This window comes from Salvelinus alpinus, chromosome 1 (genome assembly GCF_045679555.1).
Source record: "Salvelinus alpinus chromosome 1, SLU_Salpinus.1, whole genome shotgun sequence".
NCBI classification, from domain to species: Eukaryota; Metazoa; Chordata; class Actinopteri; order Salmoniformes; family Salmonidae; genus Salvelinus; species Salvelinus alpinus.
In genome coordinates this window covers 52,387,844-52,409,429 of record NC_092086.1, presented here as the reverse complement: position 1 = coordinate 52,409,429, position 21,586 = coordinate 52,387,844, and the positions used below count along the sequence as shown (strand labels likewise).

The 21,586-nt window shown below is 42.9% G+C and overlaps 1 protein-coding gene across 1 annotated transcript; it reads right to left on the bottom strand.

Moving 5' to 3' along the window:
* Positions 1-9,578: 9,578 nt before the first annotated feature.
* On the bottom strand, positions 9,579-17,315 carry LOC139580131 (pyruvate dehydrogenase (acetyl-transferring) kinase isozyme 2, mitochondrial-like). Its single transcript, XM_071408658.1, has 11 exons — positions 17,039-17,315; positions 16,272-16,413; positions 15,071-15,142; positions 14,599-14,783; positions 13,698-13,787; positions 13,383-13,460; positions 13,141-13,217; positions 12,888-12,986; positions 11,868-11,978; positions 11,546-11,659; positions 9,579-11,418 (listed from the first exon to the last, which is right to left on the bottom strand). The coding sequence occupies exons 1-11, from the start codon at positions 17,154-17,156 to the stop codon at positions 11,275-11,277; spliced, it is 1,230 nt and encodes a 409-aa protein (XP_071264759.1). The 5' UTR covers positions 17,157-17,315; the 3' UTR covers positions 9,579-11,274.
* Between the last annotated feature and the right edge of the window lie 4,271 nt (positions 17,316-21,586).

Below are 21,586 nucleotides of genomic sequence, written 5' to 3'. Positions count from 1 at the left end.
ACACCCTATGCCCAGCTCCAGAAGTTTTTAAGACATTTTAAACTGGAAAAAGAAGCAGTCACAGTTTTAACTAAACACCGCTCTCTTCTCTCTCCTGTGCAGGAGCGGGAAACAGTGTGTCCAGTGCGTGGGTTTGCTATAGGCGAGCCCATAACGGTTTGGCGTAACGTGGCCCATCCTGCTCTCCTGAATCGGCACTGGGACCTGTCCTGGATGGTTGCCCACAAGATCCTCCCGGTCAGGGCCGTTATGCACTCCCGGGGCATGGCGAAGATATCCGCGTGCCCCCGACCAGGCTGCGGCCAAGAGGAGTCGGTGAGGCACTTGCTCTGGGAGTGCAGAGCCGCCAGGGACCTGTGTAAGGAAGCAGGCCCCCTGATCTCCCCGTGTCTGCCAGCAGGGGAGGACCTAACGCCCCAGCTCGTGCTGTATGGGGTGGACCGAAGGCCTATTCCCCCGAAGGCCTTCACCAAGCTCTGGCCCACCCTCACGTGTATGAAGGAAGCACTGTGGTCCTCCCGCAACCTGCTGGTAGAGAAATGAGTAGAGACCACCCCCCAGGCAGTGGCCATGGTAGCCACAGAACCCCTGGGGTGGTACAGAAGAAGGGGGCCTCGACCCCAAGCGAAGGGTCCCCCACAACACCCAAGGTCCCGGCGGCCACGGTCTGACAGCGCTGCAGTGCATAGGGCGATGCGCCTAGGGGAGGGATCTCCTCTGGGCCCTGAAGGACGGGACGGGATGGGAATTGATTCGGAAGAGCAAGAGGAGACGAGTTTGATAAGGACTCACCCGGCTCCTGTACAAAGGACCGAAGACAGCTTTTTAACAAAGTTACTTTTTTTTTACATGTTTTCATGTCTTAAAATGTTTTACTTTTGTTAAATCATTTGTACACATTTTAAATGGCTTTTACAGAATTTATGTTTTTACAAAGAAAAGTAAATTTATTCATGGATGTTTCTATTGTTTTTAATTAACAACATGTACTTTTTAACAAATTTACATGTAATATTCATATGCTGTGTTTTTTGTTTTTATGCACATTTTATGTGTATAAAATTATGTACAAAAATATATATGAGCTGTTTTTAAAGGAAATGTAACAATAAACCAAAAGAAAAAAAAATTGTAAAAAGGATTTGAAGGTACAGTTGAAGTCTGAAGTTTACATACACTTAGGTTGGAGTCATTAAAACTCATTTTTCAACCACTCCACAAATTTCTTTTTAACAAACTGTAGGTTCGGCAAGTCGGTTAAGACATCTACTTTGTGCATGACTGTCACGCTCGTCGTAGTGAGGAGACCAAGGCGCAGCGTGATGTGAATACATTCTTCTTTAATAAAACAAAGAACACTTAAACAAACTAACAAAACAACAAAACGAACGTGAAGCTATAATAACAGAGTGCTGACATGCAACTACACATAGACATACAAAATCCCCATAGATAAACGAAAACCCTAGACAAGACAAAACACACATACCCACCCTCGTCACACCCTGACCAAAATAATACAGAAAATATAGAAAACTAAGGTCAGGGCGTGACAATGACACAAGTAATTTATCAACAATTGTTTACAGACAGATTATTTCACTTTTAATTCACTGTATCACAATTCCAGTGGGTCAGAAGTTTACATACACTAAGTTGACTGTACCTTTAAACAGCTTGGTAAATTCCAGAAAATGATGTCATGGCTTTAGAAGCTTCTGACATCATTTGAGTCAATTGGAGGTGTACCTGTGGATGTATTTCATGGCCTACCTTCAAACTCAGTGCCTCTTTGCTTGACATCATGGGAAAATCAAAAGAAATCAGCCAAGACCTCAGAAAAATAATTGTAGACCTCCACAAGTCTGGTTCATCCTTGGGAGCTATTTCCAAACGCCTGAAGGTACCACGTTCATCTGTACAAATAATAGTATGCAAGTATAAACACCATGGGACCACGCAGCCGTCATAACGTTCAGGAAAGAGACGCGTTCTGTCTCCTAGAGATGAACGTACTTTGGTGGGAAAAGGGCAAATCAATCCCAGAACAACAGCAAGTACTTTTTGGAGAAATGTCCTCTGGTCTGATGAAACAAAAATAGAACTGTTTGACCATAATGACCATCGTTATGTTTGGAGGAAAAAGGGGGTGGCTTGCAAGCCAAAGAACACCATCCCAACCGTGAAGCACGGGGTGGCAGCATCATGTTGTGGGGGTGCTTTGCTGTAGGAGGGACTGGTGCACTTCACAAAATTGATGGCGTCATGAGAAGGAAAATTATGTGGATATATCGAAGCAACATCTCAAGACATCAGTCAAGAAGTTAAAGCTTGGTCACAAATGGGTCTTCCAAATGAACAATGACCCCATGCATACTTCCAAAGTTGTGGCAAAATGGCTTAAGGACAACAAAGTCAAGGTATTGGAGTGGCCATCACAAAGCCCTGACCTCAATCCTATAGAAAATGTGTGGGCAGAACTGAAAAAGAGTGTGCGAGCAAGGAGGCCTTACAACCCTGACTCAGTTACACCAGCTCTGTCAGGAGGAATGGGCCAAAATTCACCCAATTTATTGTGGGAAGCTTGTGGAAGGCTACCCGAAGCGTTCTACCTGCTTTCATCACTCAGATGTGGGCAGTATAGGAGTATCATGGCTAAAACTGTCCCCCCATTTGCTGCTCCCCCTATGGATATTCTACCCCCCCAGCACATTTACACTGCCCCCACCCCCAAATGGACATTTACCATTGTTACAGCTGTAAATATATATTATATATTTTTTCATTCACTTCTCACTCCCCACGACCCCCCACTGCTTCCCATATGACCATTCTACACCGCAACAGTTGTACATTTGTATATATAATTGTTGTTTTTTCTCCTTCTTTACCTGCACTGTTGGAGCTCGGAGCATAAGAATTTTACTGTACCCTGCGATTACATCTGCGACCCTGTGCACATGACTAATAAACTAATCTAATCAAATGTAATCTAATGTGTACAGTATGTGTTTTAGTTATGTCACATCCAGGTCACTACTCACAGGAAGTTGTGTTTTTTGCAATACGGGGCGAGATAGGCTACTGTAGATAGCAGTCTTGTTGAACTTTGGCTTTGACTAAACAGTGATGCTAGCCCCAATCATGTCCGCCACACCCGATCACGTCGCTCACACATGCAGACTTGTTTACCACCTGGGTAGATAGTTAGGCTCCGTGAAGTCAGGGACACACTCATAAACGCTGATACTGATCTTAAAGACCAGATACTCAAGCAGTCAGACAACACGGGTGTATATAAACAACAAGATGCACATATTGATGCAGTCTGTGAGGCATGCCATGGTGTGCTTTAGTGTTGACGAAAAGAGTTCACTGACACACACACTGTCTGGAGTCAGAGAATAGGCAGCTCTATTCCTTCCCTTTTTGTGTGCGTCCTCAGCAAATAGCCTTTGCCGAATCCTCAGCAGCTGACACAGGTTAGCGTTCTTCGTCATGAATCTTGTTTTGGAGGCAACTCTTCAGAGTGGTACTAGCTGGCACCGGACGAAGTCATCAAATCTTATTTTTAACCTAACCTTCACCACACTGCTAACCCTAATTACTAACCCTAACCTTAATGGGTGCCGAGGAGCATTTTCTTCTGCTAATACAGGAGTAATAAAGGCTTTGTGCAGAAAACAATATCAAAATGACAAAAATACAAAAATAATAATTTGCAAAATATTCAGACCCCTTGACTTTTTCCACATTTTGTTACGTTACAGCCTTATTCTAAAATTGATGAACACGTTTTTTTCCCCTCAACAGTCTACACACAATGCCCCATAATGACAAAGTAAAAACAGGTTTTAAGACATCCTAGATCATTTATAAAAAATAAAAACCTGAAATATCACATTTACATAAGCATTCAGACCCTTTACTCAGTACTATGTTGAAGCACCTTTAGCAGCGATTACAAACTCGAATCTAATTGAGCATTTGGGGAGTTTCTCTCATTCTTCTCTGCATGTCCTCTCAAGCTCTGTCAAGTTGGATGGGGAGCATCGCTGCACAGCTATTTTCAGGTTCTCCAGAGATGTTTGATCGGGTTCAAGTCTGGGCTCTGGCTGGGCCACTCAAGGACATTCAGAGACTTGTCCCGAAGCCACTCTTGCGTTGTCTTGGCTGTGTGCTTTGGGTCGTTGTCCTGTTGGAAGGTGAACCTTCACCCCAGTCGGAGGTCCTGAGCACTCTGGAGCAGGTTTTCATCAAGGATCTCCCTGTACTTTGCTCTGTTTATCTTTACCTCGATCCTGACTAGTCTCCCAGTCCCTGCCACTGAAAAATATCCCCACAGCATGATGCTGCCACCACCATGCTTCACTGTAGGGATGGTGCCAGGTTTCCTCCAGACGTGACGCTTGGCATTCAGGCTAAAGAGTTTAATCTTGGTTTCATCAGACCAGTGAATCTAACCCGGAAGCTTATAAGAAATCCAGCTATGCCCTCAGACGAACCATCAAATAGGCAAAGAGTCAATACAGGACTAAGATCGAATCGCACTACACCGGCTCTGACGCTCGTCGGATTACAGACTACAAAGGGAAGCACAGTCGAGAGCTGCCCAGTGACACGAGCCTACCAGACGAGTTAAACTACTTCTATGCTCACTTCGAGGCAAATAACACTGACACATGCATGAGAGCACCAGTTGTTCCGGAAGACTGTGTGATCACGCTCTCCGCAGTCGATGTGAGTAAGACCTTTAAACAGGTGAACATTCACAAGGCCGCAGGGCCAGGTGGATTACCAGGACGTGTACTGCGATCATAAGCTGACCAACTGGCAAGTGTCTTCACTGACATTTTCAACCTCTCTCTGTCTGAGTCTGTAATACCAACATGTTTCAAGCAGACCACCATAGTCCCTGTGCCCAAGAACACTAAAGTAACCTGCCGAAATGACTACCGACCCGTAGCACTCACGTCTGTAACCATGAAGTGCTTTGAAAGGCTGGTCATAGCTCACATCAGCATTATCCCAGAAACCCTAGACCCACTCCCATTTGCATACCGCCCTAACAGATCCACAGATGATGCAATCTCTATTGCACTCCACACTGCCCTTTCCCACCTGGACAAAAGGAACACCTATGTGAGAATGCTATTCATTGACTACAGCTCAGCGTTCAAAACCATAGTGCCCTCAAAGCTCATCAATAAGCTAAGGACCCTGGGACTAAACACCTCCCTCTGCAACTGGATCCTGGACTTCCTGACGGGCCGCCACCAGGTGGGAAGGGTAGGTAACAACACATCCGCCACGCTGATCCTCAACACAGGGGCCCCTCAGCGGTGCGTGCTCAGTCCCCTCCTGTACTCCCTGTTCACTAGTAACTGCACGGCCAGGCACGACTCCAACACCATCATTAAGTTTGCCGATGACACAACAGTGGTATGCCTGATCACCGACAACAACGACGAGACAGCCTATAGGGAGGAGGTCAGAGACCTGGCCGTGTGGTACAAGGACAACAACCTCTCCCTCAATGTGATCAAGACAAAGGACATGATTGTGGACAACAGGGAGGACCGAGCACGCCTCCACATCACCAACAAACTAACATGGTCCAAGCACACCAAGACAGTCGTGAAGAGGGCACAACAAAACCTATTCCCCCTCAGGCAACTGAAAAGATTTGGCATGAGTCCTCAGATCGTCAAAAGGTTCTACAGCTGCACCATCGAGAGCATCCTGACTGCTTGCATCACTGCCTGGTATGGCAACTGCTCAGCCTCTGCTCCATGGCACTACAGAGGGTAGTGCATATGGCCCAGTACATCACTGGGGTCAAGCTTCCTGCCATCCAGGACCTCTATACCAGGCGTCAGAGGAAGGCCCTAAAATTTGTCAAAGACTCCAGCCACCTTAGTCATAGACTGTTCTCTCTGCTTCCGCACAGCAAGCGGTACCAGAGCGCCAAGTCTAGGTCCAAGAGGCTTCTAAACAGCTTCTACCCCCAAGCCATAAGACTCCTGAACATCTCGTCAAATGGCTAACCAGACTATTTGCATCCCCCCTCCCTTTGACACCACTGCTACTCTCTGTTGTCATCATCTACGCATAGTCACTTTAATAACTCTACCTACATGTACATATTACCTCAATTACCTAGACTAACCGATGCCCCCGCACATTGACTCTGTACTGGTACCCCCTTGTATATAGTCTCGCTATTGTTATTTCACTGCTGCTATTTAATTACATGTTACTTTTATTTCTTATTCTTATTGGTATTATTTTTAAACTGCATTGTTGGTTAGTGGTTCGTAAGTAAGCATTTCACTGTAAGGTCTACAACTGTTGATTTAGCACCTGTGACTAATAAAATTTGATTTGATTTGAATCGTGTTTCTCATGGTCTGAGTGTCCTTCAGGTGCCTTTTGGTCAAACTCCAAGCGGTCTGCCATGTGTCTTTTTACTGAGGAGTGGTTCCGTCTGGCAAATCTACCATAAAGGCCTGATTGGTGGAGTGCTGCAGAGATGGTTGTCCTTCTGGAAGGTTCTCCCATCTCCACAGAGGAACTCTGGAGCTCTGTCAGAGTGACCATTGGGTTCTTGGTCACCTCTCTGACCAAGGCTCTTCTCCCCCGATTGCTCAGTTTGGCCGGGCGGCCAGCGCTAGGAAGAGTCTTGGTGGTTCCAAATTTCTTCCATTTAAGAATGATGGAGGCCACTATGTTCTTGGGGACCTTCAATGCTACAGAATTGTGTTGGTACTCTTCCCCAGATCTGTGCCTCGACACAATCCTTTCTCTGAGCTCTACGGACAATTCCTTCGACCTAATGGCTTGGTTTTTGCTCTGACATGCCCTGTCAACTGTGGGACCTTATATAGACAGGTGTGTGCCTTTCCAAATAATTTCCAATCAGTTGAATTTACCACAGATGGAGTCCAATAATGTTGTAGAAACATCTCAAGGATGATCAATGGAAACATTTGCAAAATGTCTTAAAACTGTATTTTTCTTTTTGTTATGGTGTATTGTGTGTAGATTGATGAGGAAAAAAAAATATTTAAGACATTTTAGAATAAGGCTGTAACGTAACAAAATGTGGAAAAAGTCATGCGGTCTGAATACTTTCTGAATGTAAATTATCAGGGGGTGCATTACCCTCAGCACCCCCTTCTTCCCGCAGCTATGTCCTCACCTTATAGTCCTATTGCAGTATGAATTGTATATTTATATAAAGCCATCAATAAGATTTTACATGGCATACAGCTGATAGGTCATACCTGTCATTTTTTCATCAGAAGTTAGTCAAGATGTTATCGAAATGTGGTCAACCCATTGAAATAACCTTATGAAACTCAACCTGCATGGAATACGGCTTAACCATTTAAGTGTGGGGCCTTTACTGTCCAGATATAGTTTACTTCTTTGGGACACCCACCACTCAGTCATTCTCCAGGCAGGTGCTTGGTCCATTCATACAGTACTGATGAACGGGAGCCAGGGGAAATAACATTAACACAGTGGTGCTTTGAACCGTTGGCAAAGATACGGGTGCTTCGCATACCCAACCTTCACCCCAACCAGTCTGCCCACACTAGATTCACCAGGGCTTTATGTAACCTGTCTGTCTGTGCGTCAGATTTCCTCTACCCGTCTGTTCATTCTTCCCTCGTTTCCAGTCTACCCACTCGGCTCTTATCTCACTGAGGTGTGTCGGTGTACCAGACATGGACATTGCGGTAATAAAAATCTAATGCGGCCAAAGTCCCCACAAACACCCTGCATGATGGGCGAAGTCTCCAGAAAGTCCCCTATGCACCCCACCTCTCTCCAGTCTGCCACCTCATTCATTTTGAAATCATTCGTAAACAGTGGTGTAAAGTACTTCAGCAAAAATACTTGAAAGTACTACTTAAGTAGTTATTTGCAGTATCTGTACTTGACCTTTTATATTTTTGACAACTTTTACTTTTACTTCAATACATTCCTAAAGAAAATAATGTTATTTTTACTCCATACAGTTTCACTGACACCCAAAAGTACTCGTTACATTTTGAATGCTTAGCAGGACAGGAAAATTGTCTAATTTACACACTTATCAAGAGAATATCCATGGTCATCCCTACTGCCTCTGATCTGGCGGACTCACTAAACACAAATGCTTTGTTTGTAAATGATGTCCGAGTGTTGGAGTGTTCCCCTGGCTATCTGTAAATTGAAAAAAAGAAAAGAAAATGGTGCTGTCTGATTTGCGTAATATAAGGAATTTTAAATAATTTATACTTTTACTTTTGATACTTAATAATATTTTGGCAATTACATTTACTTTTGATACTTATCAAGTATACTTGGGGCAGCAGTGTAGCTTTGTGGTTAGAGCATTGGACTAGTAACTGAAAGGTTGCAAGTTCAAATCCCTGAGCTGACAAGGTATAAATCTGTTGTTCCGCCCTTGAATAAGGCATTTAATCCACTGTTCCTAGGCTGTCATTGAAAATAAGAATTTGTTCTTAACTGAATTGCTTAGTTAAATAAAGGTAAAAAAGTATATCTAAAACCAATTACATTTATGCTTTTGCTCAAATACTGGGTGACTCACTTTTACTTTAATTTTAATCAAGTATGACAATTTGGTACTTGCAGAGGTTTGTCAAATTTTGAATCACTTCTCTGATTGCGCTCATATAACCTCCGCCTCATATAACATACAGGCCTAACCAACCACATCCACAAACGTCTGCTGTACAAAATGTTCTAAAATGAGAGGAGCACAGCAGTTTGACTGTGCGCTGCCTCGCACACACACATACACACTTTCCAGGAATGTACCCTTTCCAAGAAACGGAAATCAGTTTGAAAGTGAATGAATAAACATCTGCAGAAGAAACGTGTTATGAAACCATCCCAAGTTACCCGTTGTTGAAATATAAATCTTGCATGAAGCAACGGGAAAGGTAAAAAAAATATGGTATGGTGATTTCATTTTGTACTGTACATAACTGTATAGTGTATCAGCTACAACTGAAGGCCCAAAATTCAAATTCTGTAGATTTGTAGTGAGTCCCACAAAGACGCCAATTCAACACTCATGAGGTGCCTTTGAAGGCAGTGGAGAAACAATACTTGATATAACTCAGGTCTATATCTCCATGCATGGTAGGCTCCTGGCTCCTACACTTGTTTTTCTCTCTTGAAGAGAAAGTTACATAAAGCTGGGCCGTGCTCTCCTCTCTGATTGGTTACAAGGGTGCCGCCAGACGGGACAAGATTGATTGCTTCCTGCATCAGGCTCTCTCCATCCCGCCCCCTTGTTCTCTGATAGTATGGATATGTTAAACTGTTCTAGGAAGAGCAGACTGTAGAGCTGAAATGCTGAGACTGACTCTGGATCAGCACAGTAAGTCACAGCATTGAACTTAACTCAGTCATAAATGCATACGCTGGCCAGAAGGCTGCTTATTTAGCAGGTATGACGGACCTTTGACCTTAGCTGTGAGGTACAGTATCGAACCACAGTTGTTGTTCATGCATGTGTTTGTTTTTTAATCAAGACAAGAAAAATAACTTCCTTATTTTTTTATTTTATTTATTGATTTATTTTACATAATCACTTTCTTCATAAAAACAAGACATTCGAAATGTACATTTTGTTCAATTCAAGTATAATACAAACCAAACTAGCGTTCTGGCTTGATTAGAAGATACTCAGTTGACTGGGTCAACTGTTACTAGGGATGCACACACATCTGGACCAATAGTGTTCATACTATTGCAAAGCAGGACAAACTGTCACTACGGTGGTACCAGTAACAAACTTCTACAGTGCAGTCATCCATCTTAGAAAAGGCATCTCCACGTTTTCTTCTACATGCTACATCAAGCTATTCACACAGGCAAGGAATTCCATCCAACACAATTATAAACTTAGAGGTCACATAGGCCTATGTGTTGGTTCTATTTTGGGGTTTGTTGTTTCAAGGAGTTGAATTGTATTAGAAACTTTCAGTTTTAGATATTGGTTCACCAAGTCTCCAACACTTCTACACTTTGCCCCGGTTCTCTCATCATCGCGATTCTAATTCCCGTAAGGCTATATGAGCACAAACTATACATTCGGTTGTCTGTACTTGTACGCGTTTTGGACATTTTGTTAAAGATAATGGAAAGAAAAGAATGTCGCGTATACATTTTTTCTCACTGACCAATCCACACAAAAGTAGGTCCATATACAATACATTCTTTTTATACAAGGAAAACAATGACTAATTGGCTAATATTCGTGAACAATCTGTTGTCTGCATGCATAGGCAATTATCAAGGACATTAGAAGGACAGTAGAATGTTTGATGTTTGAAATGTTGGCCACTTGGCAATAGGCACTCATTATCTTTAATACACGTTTGCCATACTACAGTCGAATAGTTATGGTGCTACAACTTCAATCTTCATAACAGGTTATAACCGGACATAGCTGCTCTGACTAACAAAGGGTGGTGCCAACAAGGCTAACCAGACGCTGGCTGTCTCCATGCTTTACAACACTGATAACGGCTAAGTAACACCCCCTTTGTGTGTTCCCCATACTCTTATAAGGATTTGAAATGATGCGACCTCCACTGAAACAATCCTCAAATGAAGTGGCTATTCTTCACAGTGAATACATTCATGACTACGTACTTCACCTAAACCTTCAAAACTCTGTAATTGTCAATCCCATGTTCTACTGGGATGACAAGATCTCCCACTTGCGCCTTTGTTTTTTTCTCCTTCTCTGACCATCTATCTTTGCCAGGATCCATTTTTCACACCCCCCCCTCATTCACTTTCAGGTTCCCCTCCTTCACTGTCAACCCCAAATCCAGGTGTTCTAAGTGGGGCAGGAGGCTCCCGCTAAGGGCCTTGGTGTGGGATGGAACACACTGATCAGACTGTATAGCAATTTGGGGAGCAGGGTAGTTTGAGATCTACAATCACTTGCACTTTGGAAGATGGCCTTTCTAAGGCACTGGTTCAATCCCCTGTCCCTGAACCCCCCTTCCTAGGAACACAACTTTAGTGACGACAGGAAGTGAGTGGGTTTCCTACTTCCTGAAACAGGACACCACCAGGGGCTTTAAAGCTGTGCAATCAGAGGCTTCTTCCCTTCTAGACTTCCTCCAGGATTGGTTCACGACGTCTTTCCCCCACCACCACGTCAACATTAGGTCCCATTGAGATTTGGCCCTTTTTCTCTCTCCTTAGGGCTTAAGGTAATTGAAAGGTCAAAGTTCACTTGGCGACTCTGTGTATGGCCAGGTCCAGTGGTTCCTTACTGGGAACACACCAGTCATCTGCCTCCAGGTTAACTTTGTAGTGTTTCAGAGCTGTCTTGTTGAACACAGGAAGCCTCTCCACTGAATCTGTGGACAATGCCTGAGGGAGAGAGTGGGGGATGGAAGATAGAGTTAGCAATTAGCATGTCTAGGGATGTGACAACTTATTATTAGTAGGTTATTAGTATCTGAGGTGTAAAAGGAGGTAGTAGGTAGTTGCCTCTTACCTTCATGTGAATGACAGCATCAGTACCATGACCCTCCATCGAGTATAACTGCAGGTCTCCCTGGAAGTAACGCGCGTAGAGGCGCGAAATGGGAAGCCCATAGCCAAAACCAGCCTGGAGGGACACACAATAGGGGAAATGTTATGGCTAACAAAAATACATTGACATAGTTGGAACTATTAGCACAATTAAAAATAGGATCGTTGGCCTCAAGGTAGAGAAATGCTACTAAAGAAAACAAGGTTATCTAGTCGTAAGTATGGCGTCTGTGCGGTTTTAGGTTCTGTGAGGTTATATAAGTAGATGTGTGTGTATCACTCACCAGTGGGGCACGGTGATTGTCACCGAAGTCGGGTCTGGGAGCTGTGGAGTACATGTAGCTGAAGAGTGTCTCAATCTTTCTTAAGGGGACACCACCACCCCTATCCATCACCTAAAAAAGAGAGAGAGAGAAAGAGAAAAAGAGAGCGAGACAGAGAGAGAAAGAGATTACACCTCAGCTCAAACCCATTTATTGACATTATCTCAAATGTTGTATTTTTCAATCTGAGTCTATTTAAGTAGAGCTAACACCGACTAACACTACATATTGGGCAAGAATACATGAGAAAAAAAAAGCCTATTATATAAACCTGGGATTAGAACATTGGGCCAGAGAGAAGAAAATGCTGAGGTCATTAGGAATAATAATCTAGGCATCTAGTGCAGAGGTGAGCAGATGGACCTGGTGGGGGAGGTGGATTATGAGAGGACTTAGCTCAATTCATTGAGACAGCCATAGTTTCACATTCACCGCTACTAAGATTCTAATTGGGGGAAAGGTATCAACCAATAGCGGCTTTAGTTAATCCCTTACTAAATATGGCTTTATATACTTTGTCCAATCCTGTTAATGAGAGCATGGCTCAGTGGCTCTGCATTAATCATTGATAAGAATGATGCCTTGGATAACTCAATTAAGGCTGTACTAGGGGGTGAACTAGGCTGTGGGCACAATAGAGAGGTAAGCTATGGCACAACATTACAGCCAGCATCATCTTTCTCTTACAAACCACTGGGTTGTTTCAACTAAGATTTTGAGGTGGTTATGCAGCGAGGGAGTTTCAATGAATAACAGGATTGGGTTTAAGGTTAGAGGTCACATACTGTAGGCCTATGTGTTGGTTCCATTTTGGGTTTGTTGTTTCAAGGAGTTTAACCGTATTAGAAATGTTCAGTTTTAGATATTGGTTCGCCAAGTTTCCAAACGTTCTACACTTTGCCCCAGTTCCCTCATCATCGCGATTCTAATTCCTGCAAGGCTATATGAGCACTGTGATTGGAAGTCTGCCCTGTCACTCACCTTGATTGACAGGTCCTCTCCGCCAAGGGCCACCATGACTCGGATGGGTGGCAGGTTGTGGCTGACTTCATGGGTCTCAATTGTAGCTCTCATGGCATTCTGGGGGACATCAGAAGAGAACGTCCAGGTATTTGTCAACACATAAAATCTGACCAAACACCATCATACTTTGATATTACTGTACTAAAGTCTTGCAGCCATTGTCCTCCCTATCATACATTTTGAGTTTTAAGATATCATTATATGGACTCACCTTGAAGAGCTCAAACAGCATGTGGTAGAGATGGGAGGGGATATAAGTGATCTGGATTGGATCTCTGACATTGTTGGCTGAAAAGGAAAGGATAACACACTATGAAGTCCGCATAATTGCATTCGTTTATTTCCCTATAGCTACTAACGCACTGCATGTGATGCCATTTAGCTTCTAAGATACTGATTTTTCTTTCAAATTCACATTAATTGTGAGGGTGTGTAGAGGCCTGCTGTGCTTACAGTTCATCTCCCTTAGCTCCAGCTCAGGGGCCCCGAGGTAGTACTGCTCACAGAGCATCTTGGCACTCTCAAACGCATCTGGAGAGAAAGAGACGAGAAGGAATGAAAGAAAGAAACGTAATTAGCTGTTTCCAGCTCTCACTCTGCAAACAAAAATGGACATGATTGCCAAATGTAGGTAGAGCCACTCTTTGTGAGCTACCGGCTTGAAATAAACAGAATAAGCACTTCCAACTGGGTCTTTCTATCCCCCTACCACCTCATTTTCACCTCAGACCAATTTAATGAGTAAGCCCCAAAGACTGGTTCTCTTACCTCGAATCACTTCAGTGACATCACACAGGGAGTCAATGCACCCGATGGTGTTGGGGTGGGCTGGGTTGGTGTTCCCGTCGAAAACAAGCGCTGCAGAGAAAAAGGGGACAAGGGGAGGAGGCAAGGAAAAGGGGGAAGAGTTAGAATGTTACGTGTGGTGGACCAAGTCCAAAATGTTTTGGTGAATTATTGAAAAAGGCAAGACTGGGCAGGAGAGGACCGGCAAGGCCCAGTTCTGTTTGAATGACCTTGGATAAATAGTGCTGAGGGGGTATGGGGGGGGGGGGAGTGGTCCAAACCCTGTGAGCAGTTTGAACCTGTTTTTCATTGGTTTCATAAGAGCTGACAACACAAGATACTATCCTACTATAGTCGGAACATTCTAGAGGCAAAACAAGTAAAGTGAGGTTTTATTTTCATAACAACCCTATTTCCTGTCCTATAGTCAGGCCTCCGGGCTGAGACTGTCAAAAACAAGTCTACCTCAGCATGTGAAGGTACCTCTGCCAGTCTTTCCATGCCAACCCTTGTATAGCTGGTTGCCAGCACAATTAGAACACTACTTGGATGTGTGTCAAGACTAACAGTGTAAGCATTAATCTCAGCTTCAAACGGCTTGCTCAATCTTAGGGCCAAATTGTTGCATAGCATTATGCTTGAGTTGCAAGTTCAGTTAAGGGGAATTGGATTGATCAAGGCCAAACTGATTTAGGCGAATCCCAGTCAACCATCAGCAACAGCTATTTACTAAGAATTGCTCCTCTGGAATTGGTGAGAGGTTGGCAAGTCCCAAAAACACATCCCCTAAACTATGTTTGAAATTAAACAGTTGCTTTAACTGACAAGCTTATTTTGAATTGATCAATGAGGAATGCATGTGACCTCAAGAGGCGGGACTTACTGTGCTGGTTGATGAGCATGCGGATGGAGATACGGCTCATGTAGAATCGGTCCAGGAAGTACTGGATGTTCAGGCTAGTGCCCGGGTCCTGGCCAAAGGTGTCTTTGTACTCAATGACGCCCTGCGCCATAGTGGGCACCACATCATTGTGCCTGTTCCTAATGGTCTCCAGGGACTCAACAAACCTGGAGAAAGGGAGAGAAAGGGGGCTGTCAATCTTAGACTTTAACAATCTCCCTCCCCCAAACATACAATAACTAGCTAGTTTTTCCAGAGTTAGTATTGGATGATTAATATATGCCATCTAGAAGACGCTTTTATCAAAAGCGACTTACAATCATACATTTCACGTACAGGTGGCCACGGTGGGAATCAAACCCACAACCCTTGGCATTGCAAACACCACACTCTACCGATTGAGCCACACAGGACCACAATACGGAGGAGTTAGCGGAAGCTGGTTCAAACTTACGATTGCAAGACACTGTGGTCGTCTGGGCTCTTGTCAAGGAAGTCCAAGATCTCCATAAGGCTTTGGATGTACCTAGAAAAGAGAGAAGGAAGAGTTAATTTAGTGACCTTACTATTGCCACGTTACAATCAAACAGACATCTTGTCAACATTTGTTTAAACACTGAAAAACATTGATTCTCAATAGTAAAGCAACAGGATATTGGGTCTCAGGCTCTGTCAATAGAGACTGTCAATAGATAGCGAAGGTACTTTTGCACTGGTCATTTTCCAGTTGGCTTTTGGACCAGCTAGGTGCCATTCCTGCATCGCTCTGATACCAGGACACCCCCCATCCATCTCGCATTGCTAGGCACATTGTGTGTGTGTGTGTGTGTCTCAATATGTCCATGTGATTCCAATACACACAACAGTAGGAAATCTACTCCACTGACACTATCATATGCTGCTTAGGACAGCACAGTGAGCCTCTTCTGTCCAACTAAATCAAGTCAACGTGAGCCTTCATTTCTGCACGAGGATTTTCTTTCCAGCCTGCTTCTCATCATAAAATGCAGTCATAGCAATAAAATAAACCAGAGAATACCATACAGTGTCAAATCATGTTATAACATTGAAGTGCAATAAAATGACATGATCAAATTGAGTTAAGGCATTCCAATGCACATTCTAAAACCTTAGATTTCTGCCATTAATTTTTTTCGTAAAAGGTATTTTGTGTCTTCCAAAGTGCAATATGCTTTCATTGGCTATTACACAAGTGCAATGGTACAGTTTGCACTTGAAGTTCCCCTGTCGCACTCGAGCGCGCGTAGCAGTGGTGGACGTAGGCTACTGTACTTCCCCCCTCGTTTCAAGTGTTCCTGCCAAGACAGCCGTTAGTCGAAAACAACGAGGGGAGGGGAGGGAACTGGGACAAAGTTCACAGCGCGAGTGAGTGGCGCACAGCTGGGACACTAGAGTTATGCTTGCCTGTCCTGTGCATTGGCCAAATGGCTATAACAACCATGTTGCTTAATCAAACCCCAAGTATGTACGCTATGCTGCAAACAATAAACACTTTTGTGCTGACACTATAGCACAATATATTATAGGGCGACATTATAGCCTACTGTCCCGTTAAAAGTTTACGTTTTCACACACAACGCGAGTTATGTAAAACATTTCCGGATAAATTCCTGATTGCTCTAGCTGGCTCTTACCAGCGTTGCACCAGCTGCACCGATGGTGTGGTCAACAACCGGTCCGGTAAGAGGTTGAGCTCTTTCATGATGTTGGACAACCGGACGGGGAGTTCTTGTCTGAGGAAGGCAAAGGATGTCTTCTCGCAGGCATTTGTAGAACCTGGAGATGGTGGGTGTCAAAGTTAGATAAGCTAGAGCAAAAGTGTTTGAGGATATATCAAAACAATTGTGTAATAAAAATAGCTATTATTATTTATCCTCATCATCATCTGTGCATGCCAAACTATGGCCTATTCAGACAGGCCTCTGCCTATTCCTTTCGTATCTCATATCGTTACTGAAAACAATGGTAACGTTGTACCCAACATTTAAACATTATGATTGGCTAGCTGGAACAACCAGGTTTCCTTATGTAAACATGTTCAGTACATGTGACTGCTGTTTGTGGTCAAACTTGAACCAGCCTACATCCGTATGTAGTATTGTTTGCACATGAGACAACGCAGTATAAACAACTATAATTTGATATCTAATTACCATATTCAGCGTTGTAGCTTAGATTGAGATTACACCACTATATCGTTTATGGTTTAATTACCATTTTCTTTACATTTGCTACCATCTATTATTCTGCAAGCTAGCAAAACATACAATGACATCCCTCTCTATCAGTGTGCACGACACTGAAATTAATATTGAAACATTGTGTCGCTCGAATTCTTTGCAGAGCAACATTATGACATTGTTAATTGAAAATGATGCTGTTAAATTTGTATTCTACTCACCGAAATCCAAGAATTGCTTCATAGACAACGGTGATGGTGAGAATTTGGAGAAATGGTCAATATGCTTTGGCACGTTTGCCAAAGCAGCGTTCTTCATCAGGAATCTGACAAACTTCATTATGCAAGGCAAATAAAAAATCCTCTGATAGTAAAGAAAAATCGAAATGTCCGTTCAGAATACAAGACGTATAGCTGCTGTCAGTTTAGGTCTGTCTCGAGTGTTTACGTACCAATGTTGATTTTCTGAAGATTGCGATAGTCGGAATTGTCTTGAAGTAGACTTCTCCAGCCAATAGCATTGCTTTATGCGCAGGACTGGCCAATGAGAGTGGGCGGTGGGTGCGCAGTGCTTGGGAACCCACCCCACAATATATGGTCAACAACCCAACCGGGGCATGATGATGGAGTTGACAGATTGTTTATGCCACCTCTAATTTACATAACCTCAATTAACCTACGTCTGTCGCCTGTCTGGAAATAATCAATGTTATGCTGTTGACAACCTCAACAAGGTGACGTTCATGGATGGTAGCCTACTGCTGTCCAGAAAACAAGGGCTCAATTTGAAATTTTTTCTGTGAATGCAGGGCATAGGTTATCGCATTATAATTGATAGCTTATTTAAATATTTCCACATTCCTGTGTTCATTTTACTTGGAAGCATGGTCACCATGGCATCAACCCCAAAAACATGTTAACCTGTTTGTTTTGGATTTGGATCCCCATTAGCAGACAACTAGTCTTCATGGGGTCAATACTGTACAAAAATACTTTACATGTTTACAGTAATGGTATCAATACTTGGTCAAGGAGCACTGAACTTCACACACCCTCCATTCCAGTCAGAGAGGGGTAAAGAAAAAAACAAGTCAAGACCATCACAACAAGCTTACATATCTGGTGAACTAGGCTATGCAAAAAAAATCCTAAAGGAATTTGAGTCATTTGCAAAAAAAGTACATAACTAGCAAAAAAAGTACATAACTAGAAAGTTATTGATTTATTCCTGCTTGTTACCGTCTAGAAAATAGAACATATATTCCCTTGGACAATACCAGGCAAATACAATCTAAAACAGGACTGTAAAATCAAGTGGTGCCATTGTATGCTATAGTAGTAAACACGCCACCATAATCCTTTTATGGTGTTCATTCACAACAAGGTGAGAGTTGATGGAGTGGGCATGACACTGTGTTTCCATAACAAGGTTAAGAACACAACATAGAAATGACAGAGCATGTGTTTCCATCAACAAGGTGAGGTACAGTACAGAGCATAGACAGAGAGAATAGATAGGGAGAGAGAGAACAGGCTTGGGTTTATGGTCAATGACAACAGCAGCAGTGAAGGACGGGAATCTATTGGTTAGAGTTGGCTGCTTATACCAGAGAAAGAGGGCTCGAATTGAGAACGACTGGCTACTATTCTAAACTTTGTGTGGTGAGCTTTCTGGCACCCAGAGCTGATGAGGCATCAGCCAAGTGGTGATAAACAGACTGGAAGAGGAGTGGCTATAAGACTCAGGCTGGTTCCCAGACTTGCCCTCTACAAGATCATCAGCAGACTCCATCATCAAGCATCCTCTGTCCAGCTCCCCTCACTCAAGCCATGAACTGACCCTCTCTATCTGCAGAGGATGCAGCTTTCAAAGGCTTGACCTCTATTGGTTGACCCGTCATGACATATTGCTTGTTTGTTAATTTGCTCTTGAAGCACTTTGAGATTCTATGAAAAGCGCTATAGAAATGCAATAAATTATTATTCATTATCACCAGCCAAATTCCACTATAGTGCGTGTGTGTGTGTGCGCTCATGTGTGTGAGAGAGAGAGATAAAGAGAGAGAGAGAGAGAGAGAAAGACGGTGAGTCTGGGGATTCTACCCTCTTATCAGACAGGGTGTAGGCATGATCGTCCAAGGAGATGGTGAGGATTCATCCTAATACAGCATGTAGCCAGACGGCACAGTTAATCCTGTTGACCAGCACCTTTCTTTTGATGTAGCTAGATAGCTATGTTTACTCATTGGCTAGCTTGTGAAGGGACATGACGAGACAGAGAGACAAGGAGAGGAAGAGTTGAAGGGTCAGGTGTAATTTAGAATGATTAGTTGTTGTGGTAGTGTACTATAAACACAGGGCAGTGATCCAGTTAACTGGACCAGCAGACATGAGGGACCGTGCTCATAGTACAGGATTATATAACAATCAGTTGGACCAGTGCACCATGTGCAGGGAATAGCATACTGCCCTGCTGCTTTGACAGTATTAGCTGTATAGTCTACTAGTCTGCAAACCGTATGGCCTGCCTACAGTAGTGTCCTAACCGTCTAAAGTTCACCAGTGTTGTCATTTATACACTAAAGGACGCCAAATTAAAGTTCATATACAGTGCAATATACACAATGTTGCTCAATAGGTTAAATTGTTGTGGGCCCAAACGAGAGAGGGATAGGAATATGTTGATTACGTAATACAGTATATATCAGTATGGAGAGCACTAGTTGCTTAATTTCCTCATACTGAAAGCACATACAGTAGCAAAATGGCCGATTGCCAGTCAATGGATACTCGCTTTTCCAGGCCAACAAGCAATGCACCAACCTATTGCTTTGCACGTGGCCTGCGGGGGAAATGACAAAAACATTCGATCTGAATGTTTTGGTTAACAAGGTCGGGTGTATTAACTTGCATTTAGCTAGCATTAGGCTGATCAGTTATGATGGTTATTTTAACCACTTTTTAAAGAAATAACATTTGTATACGTGTTCTGTATTCTTATGTTAAACTTGTTTGGGATAGGGGGCAGCATTTTCACTTTTGGATGAATAGCATGCCCAGAGTGAACTGCCTCCTACTCCGGCCCAGATGCTAATATATGCATATTATTATTAGTATTGGATGGAAAACACTCTGAAGTTCCTAAAACTGTTTGAATGATGTCTGTGAGTATAACAGAACTCATATGGCAGGGAAAAACCTGAGAAAAAATCCAAACAGGAAGTGGGAAATCTGAGGTTTGTAGTTTTTGAACTCACCCCTATCGAATACACAGTGGGATATGGGTTATTTTTCACTACCTAAGGCTTCCACTAGCTGTCAACCGTCTTTAGAACGTGGTTTCAGGCTGCTCATGTGAAGGGGGGCCGGATGGGAGATGTTTTACTAAGGGGTCTGCCTACAGCCTCATTCTCAGTCACGCGCTTTCACTTGAGAGGTTGCTCTCGTTCCAGTGCAATTCTACAGACAATGGAATTCTCCGGTTGGAACAGTATTGAACTTTTATGATAAAAACATCCTTAAGATTGATTCTATACTTAGTTTGACAAGTTTCTTCGACCTGTAATATAACTTTTTTAACGTTTCGTCCGAATGGACCACATCGCGCTTTTGGATTGTTTACCAAACTCCCTAACAAAAGAAGCTATTGGACATAAATGGACATATATGATGGACATTATCGAACAAAATAAGCATTTATTGTGGAACTGCAATTCCTGGGAGTGCATTCTGATGAAGATCATCAAAGGTAAGTGAATATTTCTAATGCTATTTCTGAATAATGTTGACTACCCAACATGGCGGAATTTCTCTGGCTGGTTTGGGCTCTGAGCGCCGTTCTCAGATTATGCTTGTTCCGTAAAGTTTTTTTGAAATCTGACACAGCGGTTGCATTAAGGAGAAGTGTATCTAAAGTTTCATGTATAATAGCTGTATTTTCATCAACATTTATTATGAGTATTTCTGTGAATTCATGTGGCTCTCTGCAATATCACTGCATGTTTTGGAACTACTGAATCTAACACGCCAATGTAAAATAAGATTTTTGGATATAAATATGAACTTTATCAAACAAAACATACATGTATTGTGTAACATGAAGTCCTATGAGTGTCATCTGATGAAGATCATCAAAGGTTAGTGATTAATTTTATCTCTTTGTGCTTTTTGTGACTCCTCTCTTTGGCGGGAAAAATGGCTGGGTTTATCTGTGACTTGGTGGTGACCTAACATAATTGTTTGTGGAGCTTTCGCTGTAAAGCATTTTTTAAATCAGACACTGTGGCTGGATTAACGAGAATTGTATCTTTAAAATGGTCCCTAATACTTGTATGTTTGAGAAATTTGATTTATGAGATTTCTGTTGATTTGTATTTGGCGCCCTGCAATTTTATTGGCTGTTGGCGAGGGGTTCGGAACCCCAGTCCTAGACAGGTTAACCGTTTTGAGTAGTAAAAGCTAATACTATGGACGTTTGATGACCACCGTCATGAATGTGAAAATAAAACACATGAAAATCATCTTCCTGGTCCTTCACCATCCTCTTGCTATAGAAACAGTGTTGTACCGGACCAGAGATAACTGGAAATAATGTCAAAGGAGATGAGACAGGTCTTGCCCAATCTGTCCAAATGTCGGTTCCTAGGAAAGATCCTTGTCACAGTGCATCACTCAGCACTCTAGACCACACATTTCAACACGTTTAATGGTCAAATTAGGTGACGAACAGAAACATGTATTAATAACCTGTATTAATATATTAATATAATA